The following is a 23434-nucleotide window of genomic DNA, read 5'->3' on the forward strand; positions in this document are numbered from 1 at the left end:
TTAAAGCGCTGACATGAGAGCGGTATCGATCTTGTCTAACTTGTCTAGAAACCCCGATACCCAAATAATCCAACGTGTGCATTACCAACCCGTTCTCGTTCCTCTAGTGTCACATATATATGACATTTAATCAACACCTGCAGCGTGTCCCTGTGTACACAAGGTATCCTTTAGCGATGGTCTGGTCTGTCATTTAAACAGCAGTCTCAGCCAGTCTCAGCCTGGACGTGAACCATGTTCTCCTCATTGATGAACCTCTAACACGTAACTACACAAGGCTGACACAAACATTCACTGTCATTAACTGACACAACTGTTTGCTGTTTACAAAACCAGGCAGAGATGCTCCACTGTTGTAAATCATTTTAATACATGCCCAAAGCGTAAATTATCACTAAAAAAAGGAAGATGTAATTAAATTTCTACACAAAGAACGCCCCGCCTGAAATCATCTGATTCGCTCGTGTCGATATTCCAACATATAAAATCCGAGCTGTGGATGAATTGCACTGCTGTAGGTAGAAGAACGTTTGACTGCTCATAAAACACTGTGTGCTGGGAACACCAGTCTGATATTGCTGCATTGAATTTTTCATGTGCAGCTGACTTCTCTTTTCCCTTTTTACCCTTGATAAGGAACTCATGTCTCGTGTTGTTGTTATTCTTACAAAACTTCATTATAGATTGTGATCAATTTCCATCTTTCGGGCACATTGTGCATCACATGAACACAGCGATCCTGGCACTTCTAATCCATTTTGATAAGTCTGCTCTTTTTTTTTTTTCAGCAGCATTCGGAGACAGAATGAAACGAGCATAGAGGCTCATCGTCTCCCTGCTTCTATGCTCAATTAAATAACTAAGTGAAAAGTGTGATGGTCAAAATTAGAGCATGAACCAATCCAATCAGGCTTTTATCTCTTTTTCTCCAAGGCTACTGGGTGACCTTTTCCTGCTCTAATCAGTTTACAGAAAGTCTCTCACAGCTGCACTGAAGCCTGGCCTGATATATAAAGGCTGCTTCAAATGTCTTTTTTATTCTCCTATGTGAGAAGTGAATCATTCAAGCAATGCATGATTTTAAAAAAAAGTATCTCTTTTCTATGCTGTGAAAGGAAATGTTAAATTATTAAATGAGACAAATCAGAATATCTTGTGAAAATGAAAAAAAGGTGATTTTTTTAATCTTATAAATGTAATGATAAATTACATTTAAATTTTGAATTGAACTCTAAATTCTTATGTCATTGAGATTTTGAATAATGTCCCTAGAAAAGGTTATTTGGGGAATCACCAGTAGGGCAAAAAGCGGTCGCCTTGTTAAAACCTCAGCAACACCAGCAGCCTTTTGGCATGACTGCACATTTAAAATGATGTCAGGTTTGTTGGTCGAGAACGGTTAGGAAGAATCCCCCCCCCCTGCAAGGAAATAAGTCAGTTACAGTGGACGCACTGCAGACTGAAGGAGGGAACGAGGAGTAACAAGTGTGACATTTTTGTCTGATATCACAATGGGGTTTATTTCTCTTTGGAACCAATTAGGAAAGAATAAGAATTGTTATCTCATGAGTGTAAAAGTTCCTTTTTTTTAAAAGGTAGGAAAAGAAAAGAAATTGAAAGAAAAAATGTGGTTAAAAGATTTCGAGCTGTAGGTGTATTGTAAACTGGAGGAGGAGTTTAAGTATGACAGGAGACGGGAGCGGGAAGATCGACAGACAGATTGGTGCAGCGGCCACAGCGATGTCGTGGTGAAGACAGAGCTGAGTGTAAAAGCGAAGCTCTCAATTTACCAGTTGATCTAAGTCCCCACCCTCACCTATGGCCACGAGCTGTGGGTAGTGACCGAAAGGACAAGATCGAGGATACAAGCGGCAGAAATGAGCTTCCTCCAAAGGGTGGCTGGCCTCTTAGAGATAGGGTGAGGAGTTCAACCATCTGAGAGGGGCTCAGAATAGAGCCACTGCTCCTCCACATCGAAAGGAGCCAGTTGAGGTGGTTCGGTGAGGTGTTCCAGGCATGTCCCACTGGGAGGAGGCTCCGGGGCAGACCCAGGACACGCTGGAAGGATTATAGCTCTCGGCTGGCCTGGGAACACCTTGGTGTTCCCCTGGACAAACTGGAGCAGGTGGCTGGGGAGTGGGAGGTCTGGGCTTCTCTGATTAGGCTGCTGCCTCCTGCAACCCAGCCCCGGATAAGTGGAAGAAGATGGATGGATGGATGGATGGATGGATGGATGCATGGATGGATGGATGGTGTATTTTAAGTTTGGCTCATTTTCATTCCACAATCATGTTGCAGCCGTAAGGAGGTATTCAAGCTGACTGTCACGTTATCCTTCTTTATTAATGATCAAAGACTTTGTTAAAAGATGGACACAGCTCGCAAGCCTGAAAAGTGACAGCAAAATTGCCTTAAAACTGCATTTTTCTTCTCACATCAAATCAAATCAAATCACTTTCACATGTGCAGGTACACTGGTACAGTACATGCGAGTGAAATTCTTGTGTGCGAGCTTCACAAGCAACAGAGGTGTGCAAAAAATACAATAACATAAAACAAGCAAAATATAAGAATGGCTAAATCTGAGAGCAATAAATACAAGTACAATATAAGAGTGTATGCATTACTGGATGTGTATACTAAATATGTTTTTCTACGTGTGTGTGTGTGTATACATATTTTACAAATTAAATAGAGTAAACAATAAATAAAATATATATAAATGGACAGCAGGAGGTGAAGCATCATTAGCATATAAGGGGATGCTAAACAGAGTATACTTACTGACTAAAGACTTGTCCGTCACAATTTGTTAAGCATTTGTGAGATATGGTTTCAAAAAGCTAAGATGGCAGAAATGTCATTTACATCTTTTGTGTATTAAATCCATACTTAACACTTTCACTAAGCTAATTCGATCATCTCAGCGAGCTGAGGATCTCTCTTAATGACGCCTCTCAATCCTCAAATGATAACATTATCCTGTAAAATAAAAAGCTGTAAACTTGTTAAACATGCTTATTTTCTTTCTTGCAGAGAGTTATAAGAGATAATTGACACCACCTTTATATCTGGAGCTAAACCTGGACTTGCCACCATGGTACTGCTGCAGTAAATTAATCAGCAAGTCCAGCTCTATTCAAAGAATATATTATCCACCTACGAGCACGTCCAGAGCGCTCTAATCACATTACTTCTTGTTAGTTATATCTGTGTGATGCTTTCTGTTTTGTTTGGTCTTCACAGATTAAAATAACTGCTACATGTTTTTCATTGTCTTTTAAGAGAATGGTCAGATTTATGGTTTGTAGTGTGACAGACTGTTTGCATCACTCAGGCTTAAAAAAAGCCCATCTCTAGGGTACCACATTTGATCTGAGCTGAAAGGTTGAGAGGAGATCTCGTATACCCATAACGCTTAATCCTAGTTAAGGCAAAGTAATAGATGTTAGTATCATTGTACATCCTGGAGTAATTCATCCCTGCATCTGTTCAGTCGGAGTAAATCTTCCATTTGCCACCAGTGTTTATTTAGGGTTTTGTTCAGCACTGGCAGACCATAGATGGCCTCAGCGAGGAGTCCGAGCTGACTCTCAGAAATGAGTCACTTATAAAGGCTTGGCTGTGAGGACGTTGGATGCCAGGCATGTCAAAATGAATCATGCCATGCAACACATGGCACCAACTGTTTTGCTTGTCGGGCTACTGTTGTTGGCACAAAGTGATGCACTCTGCCGGTGACCCGCGATGGCACCGGATGATAAGCTGAGACATTCAGGCTTTCTGAAGCTCCAGTCCGAGCACGTCGAGCAGCGCTGTCTCTCTGGAACGTCACCACAGTGACAGTTTATGCTTTCTGTGGAACTATGCAGTCTGATGGGGCTGTTTCACAGAAATGGACTGAGCTCTTTTTTTCTTTGACAATAATGTATTTTTTTTTCCATGTCAGTGGTTTTCTCTGAGTAGAAAAAAGTTTAAATCCAAGAGCAGAACACAACACTACAAAAGGATCTGCATAAGCTGCCAGTTTGTTTTCCAGTCCTTACTACCTCATATCATGTGTCATTTTCCCATTAGGTGCATAAATCCTCTTTACTTCATCCCATTCCTCATATTTCTTGTGGAGTGCCATCTTGAATACAGAACAGGAAGAGTTTTCTTTTCCTCCCAGGACAGCAGCATCGCTCTGGGGAGAACAGTGTCCATTAGCTGAGACGCCACAACAACAAAAAATCTTTTGATAAGTGATGTTCATGTTATATCAGCGAAGTATTTATCATCCACAGTTTAAACTGCTGCAGTACCAGCACAGCAGTCCATACTGACACAACAACAGATGTGGCCTTTGATTCATTTTTTTCTTGTATATTTAAAATCAGATTAGCATTAATAGTGAGACAACGACTTTTACTCACATGGTTCTAAATGTTCTCGTTAGAAGAAGAAAGGCTTGGAAAGAAAAGCGTCTGGACTTGTTTAAGTTTCCTTGAAGACGTTTCATCCGAGAAGCTTCTTCAGTTCTAAGAGCAACTGGTGAAGAGTCCCAGATTTAAGCCCTATGGGAGTGTCCCCGGGTGGGTCGTGGGCCCCCTATTGATCCTCTACCTAATCACATGAGCCAAGGTGTAAAAACAGGTGTGGGTCACAATCAGCCAAGTTGCCAGGTGAACCAACTGTGACACCTAACCCCACCCTATCATGTGATTTACTGAGGTCAAATGACCCTGGATGTGAGTGGGCGTTAAGGCGTCTGGGAAGGGATCTCAAAACTAGATGGCAGACAGTTGGTGTGGTAAGCCCCGCCCTCTGTTCAAAGATGGTTGTTCACAGTGGACATAGGCTGTATCCCAATTCAGGGTCTGCAGCCTTAAAGGACGCAGCCTCAACGATCCTCAAGGGCCGCGTACTCAAAGACCGCTAAGGCCGGAAGTGCGAGGCTTGTGAAATGGGACGGTCTAGCCTCCGTTGCGCTGCCCAGGTTGCCTAGCAACCATGACAACCATGACTAACAGCTGGAAACGTGTCATACAGCTTTGTTTGACAGAAATGAAGGAGAAAATCTTTTGTTCATTTGTTTGTTTCTTTCTACATGAGCTTTGATCATTCTCTGTGAGATTAAGCTCAGCTATTGAACGGCGTATATTTTAAAGTAAAGGCTTTAAAACCAAGTTAGTACAAACGTAACTAATGTCACATAACTTTGCCGACATGTGGCCAACAGTAATGTTTAATGTTCTTCGTTATTAAACATTCGCACATAAATAAGTGACATAATATTCAGCACTTACTTAAAGTTCACTCTTCGGGCGCCCCTCATCCGCCGTTTTTTTTCGGCAAAATTATCCACCCCCACCGCCGCGCTATGCATTCTGGGATATGTTGGGCCACGAAGTCTACACCGCCACATCCTTAAAATTCAGGGAAATGAAGGACGCATTTCAGGGTCGCATTTCGAGCAGCCTTTGGATTGGGACAGCCTTCGTCGCGTCGCTGTGACGTAATCGGCCTTAAAATGCGTACTTTAAGGCTGCACACCCTGAATTGGGATACAGCCATAGATGGTTTGAAAGAGGAGTGAAAGAAGCCATCTGTCTTCTCTGTCCAAAATGTGAACATTGTAATTGTGTTTCCAGGATGCCAATTTATAACAACTAAGGTAGAAAATGTATCACTTGAAAAGTAATTACTTTCAAATTTAGAAGCTTTCCCAAACTCATGGGTGTGAACCTCACTGTTGTTATTCATATAATAACATAATCGATTGATTTAAGTTAAAATTAGAAAAAATAATATGGAAGCTACTTTGTAGTATAAACAACGAAATTATACAATAAGTGAGTTTGGAATAAAAACACTAGTTTATATTTGATGAAGATCTTTACATGTTACCTGCAAAACACAGACAACTGGGAAATGTAAAAGTTTAGGAGCAAACCTCCTGTCTTGACAGACTGTCAAAGGGCTAAGGAGGATAGCATCACAGAGCAGGTAACATTGCTATAAAAGTGCTCTAACGTACAGCGTTTTTCTTCAAAGTACAGAAACTGAGGTTTAAGGTTTACAGAAAACAGAAAGAATAAGTGATGGAGCAAAGACCAGCACACAGTTGGCTTTTATCTGTGCTGTCAAGTTTCCTCACCCCTTAAAAAAAAAAAAAATCCTCTGTGGCCTTGAATGATCCCCCAAACATGGTCGATCAGCCAGGTGGAAGGCATAACGGTAATGGATGGTGCACTGAAGTGGCATCAGCACCACACCCCAGTGTCTGCTAACCCAGCATTGTCACAGCATATGTCAATGTAAGCAGCCCACGAGCTATCAGCATGCTGGCTTGTGTCGAGCCAATCCAACGGATCAGGCGCTTGATGGATGGCATAATGTCCCTGATAGGACGACATACTGCAGTTTTAATTATACAAAGCTCACTTCTCAGCCTTTTAGCGTTTCTGCAGCATTGAGCTGTGCACACCTGTGTTCGCTCATGATATGCTATCAGCGACTGAGCAGTTCTTTGTGTTCTTTCCCTTCTCATTTCACCCCTGACGCCACGCCATCACTATATACTGTTCAATGGAAAAATGTCATTAAAAGGAATTGTAGCCTGGTGTTAATCAGCTGTCCTCCTGCCCCCATATTGTGTCACCTCAGTGAAGATTTGCAGCGACAGTTAAACTCTGTCTCACTACTGCTCTCTGTTCCTGCTGACACCAGAGTGGTGAACATTAGTTCAGAGATAAAAGATTAAGGCGACAGAGTCTTTTTCCTGTTACTCGTTTGCTGAATGAAGCAAAATATGTTTCTGCAATCAGACTTGATGTGCATGTGGAAACAAAGAGAGAATGCATATTCAGGGTTGCTGTAGGAATGTACTTGAATAAAGTGTAATTGCACATCCACTACAGTAGGTGGCAAGGTTTTTTGCACCGAGCATGCACACACAGCAATGAGCACGAGATATGAAGTTTAGTAACAAACCCTCAAGAAAAATGGAAAAAATATTTAACAGTGATGAAAAGAGACGGAGATAACGGGACAAACTAAAGTCTCCCGAAAGCTAAGACACGGAAATATGACGATGCGTGTGCAGCGCACAGCTTCGATGTGACTACGGCGGGAGACAAGTATGGACCGGCGCGCCTACTGTGTCAAAAAATGTTTATCTGATCTATTTTTCTTCTTTGTTTTAACTTTAATCTTAATAAGGATACAATGTTATGCAGAGATGTAGTTACAATAACGATTTAATAGACAAATGATACTATTTATATACATGGGGTAGAGTGGGCGGGGCTTCTTCTACCTTTTTTTTTTCCTTTTTCTTTTGCCTGTCCCGTTTGGCTCTTTTGCCATCAGAATTGTTGTCTAAAGGCAAAGAAAGATGCCCAACGGATTTACTTTACCAAATGGACCATCCCAGCCTTGCCGTAATGGTCCATTTGATTCACCTTTTATTGTTTATTTTATTTTCACTTACTGAATACGGGACAGACTTGACTGGGGGAAAGAAGGGGAGAAAGAAAGAGGGAAAGAGAAACAGCTGAGAAGAGGGACGGGGGAGAAGGGCAAAAGACAAAAACCAACAGAACGGGCAGAGAAAAAAAATGCATATATCAATCACCTGGATCACCTGCTGAGAAAGAAAAAAGAAAACAAGCAGAAGAGAACAAGAGTAATAGAATAAACAACATCACAATGATATATGGGAATATGACAGTAAATACTAGAGATGGCACGATACCACTTTTTTATGTCCGATACCGATACCGATATCATAAATTTGGATATCTGCCGATACCGATATGAATCCGATATAGTGTTTTTTAATCAACAAAACTGTTTTTTAAATATTTTGCTGCATTTTGTATAAGTTCATACTCAAGTTTAAAACAACAACTACACTAAAGCTATTCTGTTATACCTGTATGCAAAAAAAAATATTTCATAGTTCAGCAATACTGATCAATCTAATAAACTTAAACCTACACCATCCTCCCTATTCTGGTATTTTAAAGAGTACTTAGTGTAAATATTAAGCAACCTAACTAATAGGGTTCCAACTCCCAGCAACAACAAAAATAAATAAATAAAAATAGGGAACCACCCCTCACGCTCCACCTCATGATGCTTAATCGACGTAATCAACCTTAATTTGATGCAGTGTGGAAAAAAATGCACAGAAATCAATTATTTTTCAAGAAATATTAAATAGATTCAACATCTTTCTTCAACAAAATTGCAGACTGCACAGATGGTACCTTCCCAAAGGGAAAAAGTACTATAGCTTACTAGGGTATATATTAGACTTAATAGTCACTATATACAGTAATTGACTTCTATTCATTTTACATCAAATTAAAACTTTGGGTGTCAGATAATTATTTATTAAAAACTAGACATTTTAAATGAGAATAAGAAAGAAAAGTATGTCTTTGTGCCCCCTTTTCCCTGTTAATGCCCTATCGGCCCCCCTGGCTAAACTTTGCTAGATCCGCCCCTGCACAGTTACCAGCGTCAGCTACGTAGAAAAAGATCCTCGAGTAGAAAGTAATATTAAATACATTCTAACAATAGCTGATCAAGCTTAAACGTGCTGCTGTTGTTCAGCCGCTGGTTTACTCTTTCTGGTGCAAAGTGGGCCAAAAACAAACCAGAGAGACGGACTCCCGACAGAAAAGCCGATCAGCTGATCGTTAAGCAGTTTCATGATTGAAGTAGCAGCAGGAGAGGCAGTCGCTCCATATATCGCTTGTTAAGCTTAACGCAGGAATGCTTTACATTCAGAGATGGACTTACACACTTGCTTTACTTCTCTCGGGGATAACTTTGTTGGAGATGAAATGCCAGGTTGCTAGCGAAGCTCCACATGCTATCCAGACCACCGACAGGTCCCGCATGCCACAGCCGCTCTATCACGTGATGCACACTGCTCCGAGTGCTAACGTTCTGAGGTGAGTTACGGCGTGTTGCAAGTTTTGTGAGGTGCTTTCGTGATATTTAATGGATCGGATTACATTTTTTATTTTTCTCCGATATCCGATCCAGTCATTTAGGTCAGTATCGGACCGATACGTAATATCGGATCGGTCCATCTCTAGTAAATACTAAATATTAAACATTATTGTGCAGCACATAAGATCAACAGAACACAGTGTGCTTTGAGGTAGGAGCCAAAAAGGGTGTAGTTTGTGGGTGTGATCACCCGTGTGTACACCTGTGAGCATGGACGCGCTTGTTTTTAAAAGGTTCCTTCATGTAATGATCTGCTAGAGGGTGTGGGGGGGCCACAGCCCCGTCCTCCAGGGCATGAAGCAGGTATGGAGGAGATCAAAACTCCAGACATCCAGAGGCCCCCAGAACACAAGAGACCAAGGCTTCTTCTACCTAAAGGGGGTGTAACAGAAAATAACTGAGAAGCACTGCTGTTGAGGAAGATGACTGATTAAATTAATGGTAGCTGGAAACGTGTAAGGCGCCCTGCTGTTGGAGTGATTATACATTTCTGAGGATCAAAGCTAATTAGTTGTGATAGATATAAGAAATATTTCTCTCTGTCTAAAACATCTATGAGAAAGGTTGCTGCGATGAGCACATGGCCCCTCCCACTCTGACTCCCATCTAGTTTCTCACGTCCTCGTTCACTCATGATTTGTTTTTCACACTAATTCTCAAAAAAACTGGCCCGTTTTTGTCAAAAAAAGTCTAATACAGAATACATTTCACAGTCAGACGTCTGTCACTTCTGATCCATAGACCATCAGAACACCTGGTTCTTTCTGGCAGGAAACAGAAAATAATTCTGTCAGGAAAAAACCTCCATACTTCTTTTTAAATTGAACTAGAACTTTAACCCTCTCGAGGTAGGCGTTGCCGATTTGCAACAGTTAAAAACTAACAACCTGATTACCCCACATACATATTTTATGAGTTTGTTTTACTCCGAAGTACCACTGCAGGACGTGGTTGTGCATTAGCAACAAAAAGTTTAATTTGAGCCTGAGAGGGTTAAGATTAGGTATACTACTTTACATTAAAAGCAAACTAGTATGCATACTTGCATATACAACCTAATAATTATTATTAATTGCCAAAGTAATGAACAGATGGAATGATGGATGATATTTAGTATGGTCTCTGTTAAGTTTTAAAGGGAAAGTTCACTTAAGAAATCCTATCTGGCCAATTCAACTGCTCTGAATTGTCTGAAAAAGGGAATAAAAAGCATTGGCTGTGTGCCGATTGGTGCCGCTCCTTACATGTAGCATGCAGCAGGATATTTGATTTAGAAGTATCAGAGTCCAGTTAGAGTATGCAGGGAGACATGTGACACTGAATCTCTGAATTCCCCAAACAATAAAACTCTGTTTTCTTGCTTGCTCTTTCCAGCATTATGTACATTATGTAAAAACACCATTAAATGTCAGATCAGACTGATACAGAAACTTATGTCTGGGAAAGATCGGGGACACAGTTGTGTGTTTCTAAAGGCTTGGAGCTGTTGCCATTTTGTCTATTGTCAGTTTAAATCTGAATCTGAAAGTGTGCTTCAGTAATCACGTTTGGAGTATGTAAAAGCATTGATGACCTCTAGGTCAGCAAATGAGAAGAATGACCTAATTTTGACTAAATAACTCAGCTAAACAAAAACACTAACAGCTGAATGTAGGTTAAAATATCGTTGGATAACAGCGCCGGCTCAGACGAGTGGTTGTTTGCCGTGCTGATCATATTCAATTAAAACGAGTAATTCAGAAGTGGAAATTGTTTTCCATCCAACCATCCGGTCTTGTCTAGAATGAATGTAGCATCTGTGTTGGGCTTTGCTGTGACATATAGTCATGTATCATCTGTATAGCAGTTAAAATCAATTGTGGCTACACAAGATAAAACAGGAAACAAAATAGAGCCCCGTGGGGCACAGAGCACAACGGGGGCATTGATTTCCCAACATAGCTGCAAAGAACTGAAACACTTTCTAACCACATCACTGATGCCCACTCTTAATTACTGTGTGAAAGCATCCTTTAGGAAACTCTTTAAATGATTTGTTTAGGCCTTTCTGATGAATACTCGATTGGGATGTCAAAAGTTTGGAAGTAGCTTCAACATCCTGGTGTCTTGTTCTACAACCCACTGCTGAACAACGCTGTTGGAGTAGTGAGGAGCTGCTTTGCTTTGATGTTCAGGTCAATGCTACCTGTCCAGGTAACATCAACATGAATCCAAGCACCCAGTATTTAAAAGCTGAAACTTGCACAGTGGGAATATGATCCCATGTTGTTCACTTCACTTGTCAGTGGTTTTAATGTAGTGTTGGGTCTGCGTTAATAACTCATTTTATCTTGATACGTTTCCCTTTTTTCCTGTTGGACGATTCAGCTGTTACATTCTCGTGAACAATACTTTACATATTTACAGGACATACTGAGCAGCATCTGATTACTGATAGTCCAAACTCCTGTGCCACAATCTATTTTTCAACATGATGTTTTACTTGCTTCCCATATACACAGCAGCTACTGCCCCGCTCTCTAATTAGTGAACATGCAGGGCTACGTTTTCTGTAAAAATAGTTCCCTCAGAGAAATGGAAATTCTTTGAACATCTTCCAGATTGTCACAGTGGGTTCCCACTGAATAACCCTCCAATGTATTTAATGATAAGATGTGAAAAAACTGACGGAGTACAACAAAGAAAACTGAACTTATTTGCTGCTCTTTTTTTAGTGTCAAAGATAAAGTGCTATAGCTTTACATTTGTTCCTTTTTGTATAGTTAGTGTTGGCTCATGAGACTGTAGGATGTCTCTGTGCCTTCAGTGTGATGCGTGGCTAGTCTGTGTCTTTGTGTCAATGAAATGACGCTGCTTCCATTTTTCTATCTGTCCTCCTTTGTTATATAGTATAAAAAGTCTACACAGGCTTTGTTTTTTTGCACCCTTGCTTGCACCGTGATAAGCGCTAACCTCCAGTGCAGGCTTCACGGCCAGCCAGATAGCGTTTGCTTCGCTTGACTTCCTCCAGAACTGGCTCGAGAGACAGATGCACTACGGGAAAGAAAAACGGGCAAATAGGAAATCTTAATGGTTGCTGTCCTGCGTGAAAAAAGCCAAAAATAACCCGATGCAAATGGAGATTATTAATAACATTGAAGCTTTGTTTCTATAAAACCAAGCGCTTTGAAGAGAGGAAATTATCCCTGTGCGTCTTTAAGATGATGTAGATTTCCTTCTGAATCTGCAGATATTTTTAGAGTCTAATTAGGTGTTGAAATGATGTCATAGTGTACACCTTGGAAATGTCTTTGTCCAGCAAACAACATCCTGGGATGCTTCAAAGAGGATGAAAAAGATGCCAAGAGATACTTGAAAATGCTGCTTGATTTGAATCTTACAAACTGTCGCTGCTTTATTTATTTACTTCTTAGATGAATTATCTGACAGCACAGTCATCATTCAAAATGGCAGGAAATGTTACACCCAGCCAGCTAATGGCAAAAGCAGCAAAAAGTAATGCAAGCAAAAGAAATTGGTATATTTCAGGATTTCCATATCACCTGTGCCAGAATATTTTTGCTTCTGACAAATTATTAATCCTTTCTGAAGCATTTCTCTAGAATAAACCGTGGATCCAGAAGGGCTGTGGTTCTGCGAGCATTTGCAGCTGCTTCACAGACTGTGGTTGTTATGGTAACGTTTCTATCTTAAGTCTTTGAAGCTGAGGTGGGATATAGTGTGCTCGTGTGAAATAGCAGCACCTAAAACTTTCCTTTTGCTTCTTCGGGAGGGGGGGGGGGGGGGGGGGGGATGCACAGCATATATGACAGGTTTATCTCAGTGTGTGGGAAAGGTTATTCCTTCCACAGTTTCAAAGTCCAGCTGAGGTGATAAAGCAGATATGCTCACAGTCTCTCCCCCCGTGCAGACTGCTTGATTGGTTTATCAATTGACCTTTATGCCACCTTGTAGCGCCACATTGATCCTGGCTTGTTTGAATGCCGTGTTTCCTGCTCAAGCTGAAACTTTTTGTACCAGGAAATGCAAAAGGAACCCAGTGAAGAGCATAATCTCAAGTACCGCATGAAAAGTAGTGAAATGCTCCTATATATCCATCAGTTTGTATTAAAAATAATTACTGGGATGAAAGGTCAATGAAAACTGAGTTTGAGCATAAAAATCACAAGTATGAACCAAAATATATGTAGAATATTTACAACCTGTCCAATTAGATGATATTCTGTCTGTAGGCTTTTCACTAAGGACACACACACACACACACACACACACACACACACACACACACACACACACACACACACACGATATGCTGGTATTAAAAAAAAAAGTATTTATTGATCACTGCAGCTTTAAAGATCAATTAGCTGTCATCTTACACAGCGAGTGCCTAATGAGTGCATAGTGATTAATCAAATTTGAAGCCGAATGTTAGAAAATTGATTAGGAATGACTTTAAAGAGCAACAACGATATGAAGGAATGAAGAGGTGTTTTAAGTAGCACACTAAATTCACAGCCATCACTACAGTTTGACAAGCACTACATTTAAAGTGATTTTAATTAGGCATTCTGTCTATATACATCTCAAAGGCAATGCCTGTCTGCTCGGCTCAGAACAATCAGCGAGAAAACAGAAGGAGGAAAGAAAACAAAGCAGACATGGAAAAGTAAAAGAAATGGGTGGGAGTGGTGTTGGTGGGGCAATCTGGATGTGAGATAAGACAGAAAAGATGAGAGTGAAGGTGAGTAGCAGACTCTTGGGCACATTAGGAAGGGAATATGAGAAACTACTGGGAGAATAAAGATAAGAGGTATGGGCAAGAGGGGTAAGTAAAACCACGGAAGAACAGTGCAGATAAACAGAGATAAAGGGGCTTTAGTTTGGAGGAAAACACAAAGATTCGGCTGGTGAGGAAGAAGAGTCAAGAGAAAGACACAAGAAGGATAGAATAAATGAGAAAAGAGAAAGAGGAGGGGAGAAATGATTCAGTGTGCAGTGGAGACAGGAAGCATGAGAGGCAACATGACAGAGAAGGAGACAGAGCTGCGAGGGAGCAGAGTGAGTGATGTCCAGAAGGGGCACAGTAACACAGTCTTCTCCCCGACGTGGCCTTGATGAAACTACAACACATCAACAGCTACAGCATACTCTAGTGGTCTGCATTTACATAAGCAAACAACTCATTTTACATCCTAATTCCCTTTCTTTCATCCACTGCTGCCCTTCATCGCCAAAGTGCTGCATGTATTTAATTTGTGCCTAATACTGATTAGATAATTGCAAAATTCAGAGGGGAGCCTCAGCAGAAACCTTGGTTTCTTTGCTGTTATACTGGGATGGATGTTAAGACCCTTTAGCCTTGAACAGATTTGAGTGTTTTCCTTGTTCTCTTTGTAGCCAGCGCTTTCAGGTGCATAATGATGGATTTGTGTGCTCTACATGCACATGTGGTATTAGCCTTGCCTGCACTGCATGGTACAAATAGAGGCAGAGTCAGATACTAAAGGTGCGTCTAACGTCGGTTCAAGTGCATTCCTTCTCACATTATTTCAGGCCGATGTGGAGGTCTGGCACTGTAGCAGTTCTGAGATGGCTCAAGGCTTTCTGCCACACGTCTGACTTGACTTCCAGAAACCGTGTACAGATGCTGAAACCGTTAAAGCCAGTGACTCACCTACAACTCACAGAAATAAGAATTGGAATTAAAAGAAATGGATATTAAAATAGGTCAAAACATTTAGCTGTCGTGTTACGGCTGTGGCAGGCAGAGTTAGGTCTCAAACACACGGTTCAAACAAAAGGTTCGACTGAGAAAGGCAAAAACGCAGAATATTACAACAGAGAAAAACAAAACCAACACTGGAAACTAGGAAACACAGAGCTAGGAGTTATCAGGAAACACAGAGGAAACCCAGAGCAATGAGGCAGTATGACACGACAACGAACAGAGGAAAACACAGGGCTTAAATACACAAGTCAGTAACGAGTGAGTAAAGGAAACAGTAAGGCAACACAGCTGGGACTAATCAGACATAACGAGACGAGGAGAAAGCAGAACTGAATACACTGAACACAGGACAAGGAACTATCAAAATAAAACAGGAAACATGAGACCATCACAAAGGCAGGGCAGGGGTGGGCAACTCCAGGCCTCGAGGGCCGGTGTCCTGCAGGCTTTAGTAAGTAAGTAAGTAAGTAAGTAAGTAAAATTTTATTTATATAGCACATTTCTAGATAAGAGATCACAAAGTGCTTTACAAGGTATAGGCACAGATTAAAAAGACAAAATACAGTCAAAAGTTAACAAAATGCAATTTTAAAAAGATGTGTTTTTAGCTGTTTTTTAAAAGTAATCAGTGAATCAGCAGATCTTAAGTTCTGAGGAAGAGAATTCCACAGTCTGGCGGCCACAGTAGCAAAAGCTCGATCACCCCTAGTTTTCAGTCTCGTATACTTAATAACAAGTAGGCCCTGACCACAAGACCTCAGAGACCTACTAGGGGCATAGGGCTGTAAGAGTTTAGATGTGTCCTTGATCCAACACAGTTGATTCAAATGGCTAAATGGCTTCCTCAACTTGTCCTGTAGTTCTCCAGAGGCCTGGTAACGAACTAATCATGTGATTCAGGTGTGTTGACTCAGGGTGAAATCTAAAACCAGCAGGACACCGGCCCTCCAGGCCGCAGAGGGAATATGAAACAAAGAGACAAGATGTCTGTGAAGGGTCTCAGTCATCCAGGTCATCGCAGTCTAAGGTTCCCATAGTCCTTAAAATCTGGGACTGTCCATCAGTTGCTCTTAAAACTGAAGAAGCTTCTCGGATGAGAGGTGAAACGTCTTAAAGAATCCAGACGCTTTTCTTTCCAAGCTCCTTAGACCACGGAGACAAGAGTAACTAAACGTGGAACACGGGGAAGGCACAGTGAGAGAAAACTAGAGACTAGAAACTAAGAGTATAACACACTGAGGCAAATAGGGAGAACATGAATGACACTAAGAATATTAATCCAGGACCTGAAACACAAATACTGGGTCGTGATGTTGGGTTTATGAATGAGTGTAATACTGTCTGTTCAAAGTTGAGTTTTTTTTCCCCATATTTTCTCAATAGAAGTAGTTTTTTCTACAGAAGACGATAAAGAAAAGAAGGTTATTGATTACCATCAACATTGATTACCATAGCTGTCGTATGTTAACTTCCATAACTTCCAAGACTTTAACTGAACAAACACACACATCCACACATGTGCAATAACACTAAGTGCAATAATCTTTTCTGGCATCGTTGTATTTTTACTCAGTTGTATATAGCATTCGTATTCTATTTTTTATTGTATATTTTTATTCTATTTTATTCTACTGTATATAGTATATTATTTTATTCTATTCTGTACAGCTGTGTACTGTATTTATTCTTATTGTATTCTAATTTTTGCGTCATAACTTTTGCACTGTCCACTTCCTGCTGTGACAAAACAAATTTCCCACGTGTGGGACTAATAAAGGTTATCTTATCTTATCTTATCTTATATGACAATCTGAAAATGATCTATTGGCTGTACTTGTGACCTGATCCATTGACCAGAGGGGTGAGTCTACAGATACTCGTCCATAGTGCCCAGCCTGCTCTGTCATTAGCGGGATAACAAAAGCTAAACATGACATTTGGGGCCAGATACTCTCCATTGTTGCCCCACGTCTTTATTTCAACTCTGTCTCCATTTATGGCCCATACACTGTATTTATCCACTTACCATTAAGTCGATGGCTTCATTTTCTGCCACAGTCATTCCAAATTGCGACAAAGAATTCAGTGTTTTTTTGTTTTCTTTAGCTCAGCCTTGATGTCAAGTTGTAGTTCTGATGCTACCAGATGATATTGTGTCTCATAAACAGCTCTCACCAATTGACAACGTAATTGCTCAGCCGTTGACATGCTACTGAGAGGCGGGGTAGCTTAATCACTTCTAGATAATGATCGGTTTCAGCTGCCATTTTAGTGTCGACCATCCCGACGTTTGTTTGCAGACTAAAAGCTTGTTTTCAGATGTGTGAGGCTGTCAATACTGGAGTACCATGACATTTTGAAATCAAAGCCACAGAGAGCTTTTTGTTCCAACTGCAGCGAACAAAACTGATGTCTTTGAAACAGTTTGAGCCAAAGTACAAAAATGTCTGAAGAGCTGTTTGTTGGAAGTTGCACGTGGTTTGGAAGCAGATTCCATGTGAAATCTTTTGTTTTGCTTTAATCTGTTACTTTGATGCCAGTCCCAAGTTTCTGGGAAGTGTTAAAAAGCACAATTAAGAAAATGATATAAATTGTTTGCAGAGGAAAGATCAAATCTCGAATGTTGTCTGTTTATTTTCATTTGCTGTTCTTATTTTCAGAAAGGTTGGTTTAGGTAAACTAAAAAAGGCAAGTTGAACCCACCGTGTCTTCCTTACGATGAGTCCAATGTAGATGCCAGCAGCGTTAGCTTTACCATTCCTTGTAATTACTACATTCAGCACGAATGAACACACACGCACTGCTATTTATAGAACGTCAGGTTTAATTTAGACTTGATATGCTGCCTTGTGTTTTTACCTGACATCGAAGGTGACGGCTCTTCAGGTCACGATCACAATTAATCTATTGCTCCGCAAACGCTTGAGATTTTCTCAGAAAAGCAATTAATAGCATCATTGGCATGCTATGAGCTGAGCCAAAATTCAAGACTGTGTTTGGAACTTTGACTCTGTGGATGACGAAAGGGGGACATTTAGTTCTGCTAATAATATGTTTTCACCACAGTTGGTTAATTGCTGAGGCAACAAGGCAAATCCAAAGGTAATGTGACTGACATTTTGATTCTATAAGCACGTCAGCTGGGGACTCACGAGGGGAGAGTGCACTTCAAATACAGACACCCTGTCAAACGTTTCTCAAGCCTGCTGCGGTTTTGTCCTTCCAATACACCCGGCGCCTCAACAAAGACCGTGAACGCTCGCGAGCAAGTGTGTAAATAAACAGTGACTGGTGTTTTTTGAAATCCACATGCTATTCTTATCCTGGGCTGAGGCTTAATGCATTAAACATTTTTTTTAACTCTCTTTAACGCTGGCTGAAAAGATGTTTTTGAGACACATAGCAAGATTTGCTTTAGAAATATTTGAAAGGACAAAAGTACTTTCTTTGTTTGTTTGTTTTTTTCTGCCAGTTGTTCAATGTGAATTTCAAATTCAGACTGTCATGTGGTGATGAGACAACTCGTGTCTGTGTGTGTCACCCCCCCAAGCGGACACAGCCACACATCTCAGAAGCACAAAGCCCACAGAAGCACGAGCATGCAGAGATCTATGCATGTCTAGAGTGGGAAGCATGAGTGCTCTTCTAACAAAGATAATCATGTTAATGCACACAAAGACCAAGTTTTGCGATGTTGTGGAGCCGAATGGCAGGAATCCATCTTCTTCCTATGCAGCACTGGCCTCTCACTGGACTGCAATCTTGTTTGGCCTGAACTGTATGTTCGCATTGTTAGTAGGAGGACCCCTTGGGCATGTGGCACATCTTCACACAAGCTCCATCCAACGACTCTGGTGAGCGACTGGCTCGTTCATAGGGCTTGTGGGGAGCGTGAGGCTCGGCCAGAGGTGGAAAGGTCCTTGAAGTCTGCGGGCCTCACGAGCTTCACGAACACAAGTACTACAGGAGGTCAGGGGAGCCAAGAAACTGGTTCTTTACTAAGTTCTGCTTATCTAGCCTCAATTGCTGACTTCTGTCAAAAGAGTCAAGGCCACACCTCCTTCACCCCCTCCCAGCCAAATGACTCAAGTCAGGCCTGTCAGGTTGCTTTAAACAAGCAGAAGCTTGTTGCAGGGAGGGGAATGCTAACAAGAGACATGGATGCTAATGAGAAGGAGCAATAGTCATTTAGTCAGAAGGAAAACAGTACAGCTACGAAAAACACGTGTGCTGACGGGTGAAAGTAGCATCTTATTATGTAAAAGGAGCTTGGCTCCCGGTGAGGTCGGGTCAAGTGTGTGATAAATCCAAGACAATTGCAGGAGCTCGCTCTCCTATGAAAGAAATCTTTTGACTGCGTTCTGTAACCCAGAGGTGAGCATAAGTAGAGGGACCAGATGGTTAAGTATAATGAACAGTGTTTTTTCCTCCTCTGACATTACAGCCCAGCTGTCCCTGAGCAACAGATTTATGATCCTTTACTCTAGCGTGGAGTATCACAGCTGACCACTGATCCTGTCACAGCAAACTAGCCCTTCATCTTGCGATGTTCTCTGAGGACTCGCACAGTGCTTATCATAGTGCCCTGCCTGCTGATTATCTCTCCAAAAGAGCCCAGACCAAAGCTGTGAACACAGAGACTGTTGGATCAGACTTTTCCACAGGGGGCAAGAATGTCAGCGTGCTCCATCAAGTTTGAAGTTTGAAAGTGGCAAACACCGCTAATTATGCAAAGCACTACCTAGCAACATGCTAACACTTCCAGGGCCTTGTAGTCTTTTCCTAACCAGTGTTGCAGAGTATTCAAAATACCATAAATGTTTTTTTTTTTTTTTACAGTATGTACCTTTTGAGGGAAGAAAGACCTTTCAGCAATCACCTCAGGGATGCTTCTTGTGTTAAAACTTATTGATTTTTGGGGTCATAAATGATGGGATCATAAGGCTTACAACTGGACAATAGCTCTTTGAAAAGGAGGCCCTTTTAATCTCTGCATTAATTTTTCACCACAGGTGACAGCAGCTTAAGCTTGATAGGCTAGACAGTCTTCTCCTCTGCGACATCTCTAGGGATCCTGAGGTGTGCTCAACCCAGACAGGGCACGTTATAACTGCGGCATGTAGTGGTTCTTCTCTGGGGTCTTCTGTCAGTTTGATTTCAAAATAATATCTTTCACAGTGATAACATTCTCTTGTTTGATATCATTAAAAAAGCTAAAGCTACTTAAATCTGCATCTTTTTCTTTGAATGTACTTGGAATTACAGTATATCAGTAACTACTGACGTAACTAACAACTCTTATAAATGAAACAACTCCAAGCTACAGTGACTTTAATAGCATTGTGATTCATTTTATTTGCATACAATCACTGTGTTTGCAATCAGCAGAGCATTCTGAACAAACTGATGTGTGTCAACACTGGACTTGGAGTGTCCAAGGATCCATCAGCAAAAACTGAATTCAGTAAAAACTCACAGGCAATTGGGGCGACCGTGGCTCAAGGGGTTGGGAAGCGTATCTGTAACTGGAAGGTCGCCAGTTCGATCCCCGGGCTCTCTGTCCTGGTCATTGTGTCCTTGGGCAAGACACTTTACCCTACTGCCTATTGGTGTTGGCCAGAGGGGCCGATGGCGCGATATGGCAGCCTCGTTTCTGTCAGCATCTGTGGCTACAACCGTAGCTTGCCTCCACCAGTGTGTGAATGCGAGAGTGAATGAATAGTGGTATTGTAAAGCGCTTTGGGTGCCTTGAAAAGCACTATATAAATCCAATCCATTATTATTATTATTATTATTAGTGCTCTGCCTCTTAAGCCATCCTAAATCTGGGATGCTGTATTCATGCATTAGTCGCCATTCTGCTACAGTAAAGAATTCATTAATCGCTTTGTCCGCCTCATAAAAAGATTCTAACAATTACATTCCCTCTTTTTCAGGTGATCCTGATCCTAACCAAGCTGTACGATTTTCATATCGGCAGCGTCACTGAGAGCACACTTTGGAGGTGAGTACAAGAGACTTTATCTATAAAATATTTACAAGTAGATGATAGAGCAGGCCGATATGACCGAAAATATTTATCATGATATACATTTGAAAATTTGCGATAACAATATAACTGACGATATAACTGACACGAGATAAATACTTTACAACTCCACAACTTTATTAGTGCAAAAAAAAAAGAAAACACATGAATGTATTTTCACTTAAACAAGCAGCTGTTTTTTTATGTGCATTAAAGTTATATAAAAATGTAACAGTGCAAATTCCTCGCTGACAGTTTAACCAAAAGGCGTTTCCAGTGGAAACTGGCCGACATATCCTCAGCATAACCATGTATAATATCCACAAAACTTAAAAAGAGGTTATACACACACAATACGGTAATATTATGTTGAAGCACAGTACCTATCACTCCGCGAGGCTCCGCCTACGATAGCCGTAATGCTCCGACAATCCATCAAGCGGTGCGGCTTCGTAGCTTAGCAAAGCCGTACTGAAACATTTGACAGATTTTCGAGCGCCGTGTACATAAAATCGTTTCGAGGTCAGTAAACACAACCAGAGTTCAGACATAAGGCACACGGGATTATAAGGGGCTCTGTCGACTTTCAGAAAAATCAAAGGATGATTTTAAGTGTGCCGTATTTTCCAAACAATACGGTAATAACGACGGCCCGCTAGCATGCGCTACCAAAAATAGTGCTTTGTTGTGTATCTGACGGACGAAAGCTAAACCAGTTCCACACCAGTGAAGCTGCAGCATTTTTACAAACCAGTTCTGGTTCATCTGTTTCATTCAACGATCCGCTCTCGCTCTTCTCATTCTCCGTTGCCGCCATGATTTTTTCCGCCATGTGCGTATGAAAACAAAGGCATGCGCGTTTGACCCATATTCTATCGCGATATTTCATTTTCTTATCGTTGCCCAACATTATACCGGTATTACTGTGAACAGTATGATATGGCCCAGCCCTAGTAGATGGTTTGAAAGCTGTGGTGTGGAGTCGAAATAGCTCTGTGATGATGTTTTTGGCTATTGATAGTTTAATATAAGCAGCAGGCAGCTAATCTGAGAAAACACAATTTGTGTTAAAATCACAACACAAACGTTTCTCCGTTCTGGCCCTTTAGTTGTGCCCTTTTACACCTTTGAACCATCAGTGTCACATTTCCCACCCATCTGCGATCCGTCTGTCCTGTCCTCACCTGCTCCTCTGCTGCTGTGAACACACTGTTCTAGTGTCGTGCACAGTCATACGGGGCACTCAGGTGGAGAAGGTTGTTTGCCATGCTCTTGTTCTGAAATATTATCTGATGTACTCAGCTTCTTCACCCCGACTGGGAATAAAATAAACACGCATACACACAAACTCGTGAGACAAGAGCGCTTGTAAAAAGGAAAAATACACTGAAAAAAGGATGGCTTACACATCCCTCGTGAGCTGAAACTACATGTAGGCTATTTTCAAATCTGGATTGTCATGACGTGTCACATTTTTCAGGAAAACAATGTAAAGGTCCTCTCAGGTAGGTGACCTCGCCAGTTCTGTCAAACTTTCTGCAGATGCCAAATAGGTGTCATAAGAGGAACCGTGTCTGTGGTTTGGAAAACACAGGTGGGACTCCTGGGGATTATTTCTACCACCTGTAGCAATGACTTAACAAAGCAGAACTAACTGTCCCAATTTGCTGATTTTTTTAAACTTGATGTTATCACTGGGTTTTACCAGACTTGATTAAAGCATTCAGGAAACGGACGTATCAAAAAACACACATGATTTAAAATTGGACAACATCTTCTCAGACATGTCCAGATGGCTTCCAGCACAGCTGCTATTTTTAGATCGGTCCGTTGAAATCCCTTCCTGACCTCTTGCACTGTGAACTCTATAATTTCACCACAAACAGCAAACTGGTGCAGAGACCAAACATCAACTTGTGTTTCCAACTGGCCTGAGGTTCTGCACTGTAAATGGAGCTCCCCCGGAGACTGTCAGTGCAGGATGCTACTGTAATATCCTGAGGGGGGTTCAGCAAAACCTGAATGCCTGAAAATAAATAAATCTGAAATGATTTCCACATTTTCTGGGATTCCCCCATTTCCCTTGTCCGCTTCCTTAAAATGAAAATGAAGTTGAAACGACCACACTGGAGGTGATCCAGTTCCCATTACAGAGGCACAAGTGCAGGGGAACATGGAGATCTAAAAATGGCAGCCATGCTGAAAGCTGTCCAGAGGTGGATGAGAAAATAACCTTGAGCGGGACATTAACCAAATTTAAAGCATTTACATTTTTTCTTTTTTTAATTTTTATAGGCAAACTGTTTGATCCTGTGTGTGTGTGTGGGGGGGGGGGGGGGGGGGGGGGGAGTCTAATGCACTAAGGGGAACTGAAAACAAGACTCAGAGATGCTAAGTGCTCACTTGGCACATCACACGAGTAACATTTTCTAGGTTTGGGTTTGCTTGCATGTTTTGTGGCCTGCTGCACATGCTCAGTAGTGTTTGCCACAGGTTCATACTACGGCCATACACTTTATATTGTGAAGATGTCATAGAAATGACTTTTGTTGGTACTGAAGAGGTCTTACAGGATGTGTAAGCTCCATGGATTTAGAAAAATGTATGAGCTGTCCCAGTTTGCACTTTAATAGATGCCTCTCTTGTGATTGGCTGTGAGACATATG

The 23434-nt window shown here is 41.3% G+C and overlaps 1 protein-coding gene across 3 annotated transcripts in view; it reads left to right on the forward strand.

Annotated features, from left to right (window-relative positions):
• LOC113023564 (VPS10 domain-containing receptor SorCS3-like) overlaps positions 1–23434 on the forward strand; it is a 247646-nt gene that overhangs the window by 83542 nt on the left and 140670 nt on the right. Inside the window, exons 1-2 of one of the 3 annotated variants that reach the window (XM_026169675.1) lie at positions 15178–15195; positions 20677–20744. Coding sequence is in view for 1 of the 3 variants with exons in the window: in XM_026169671.1 (XP_026025456.1) it covers positions 20677–20744 (68 nt within the window). In the remaining 2 variants the exon portion in view is untranslated. Of the gene's footprint in view, positions 1–15177; positions 15200–20676; positions 20745–23434 lie in introns of those variants that run through there. The other 2 variants (XM_026169674.1, XM_026169671.1) reach the window with 2 other exon arrangements.

The sequence above is a fragment of the Astatotilapia calliptera genome, chromosome 6, assembly GCF_900246225.1.
Source record: "Astatotilapia calliptera chromosome 6, fAstCal1.2, whole genome shotgun sequence".
Taxonomy (NCBI): domain Eukaryota; kingdom Metazoa; phylum Chordata; class Actinopteri; order Cichliformes; family Cichlidae; genus Astatotilapia; species Astatotilapia calliptera.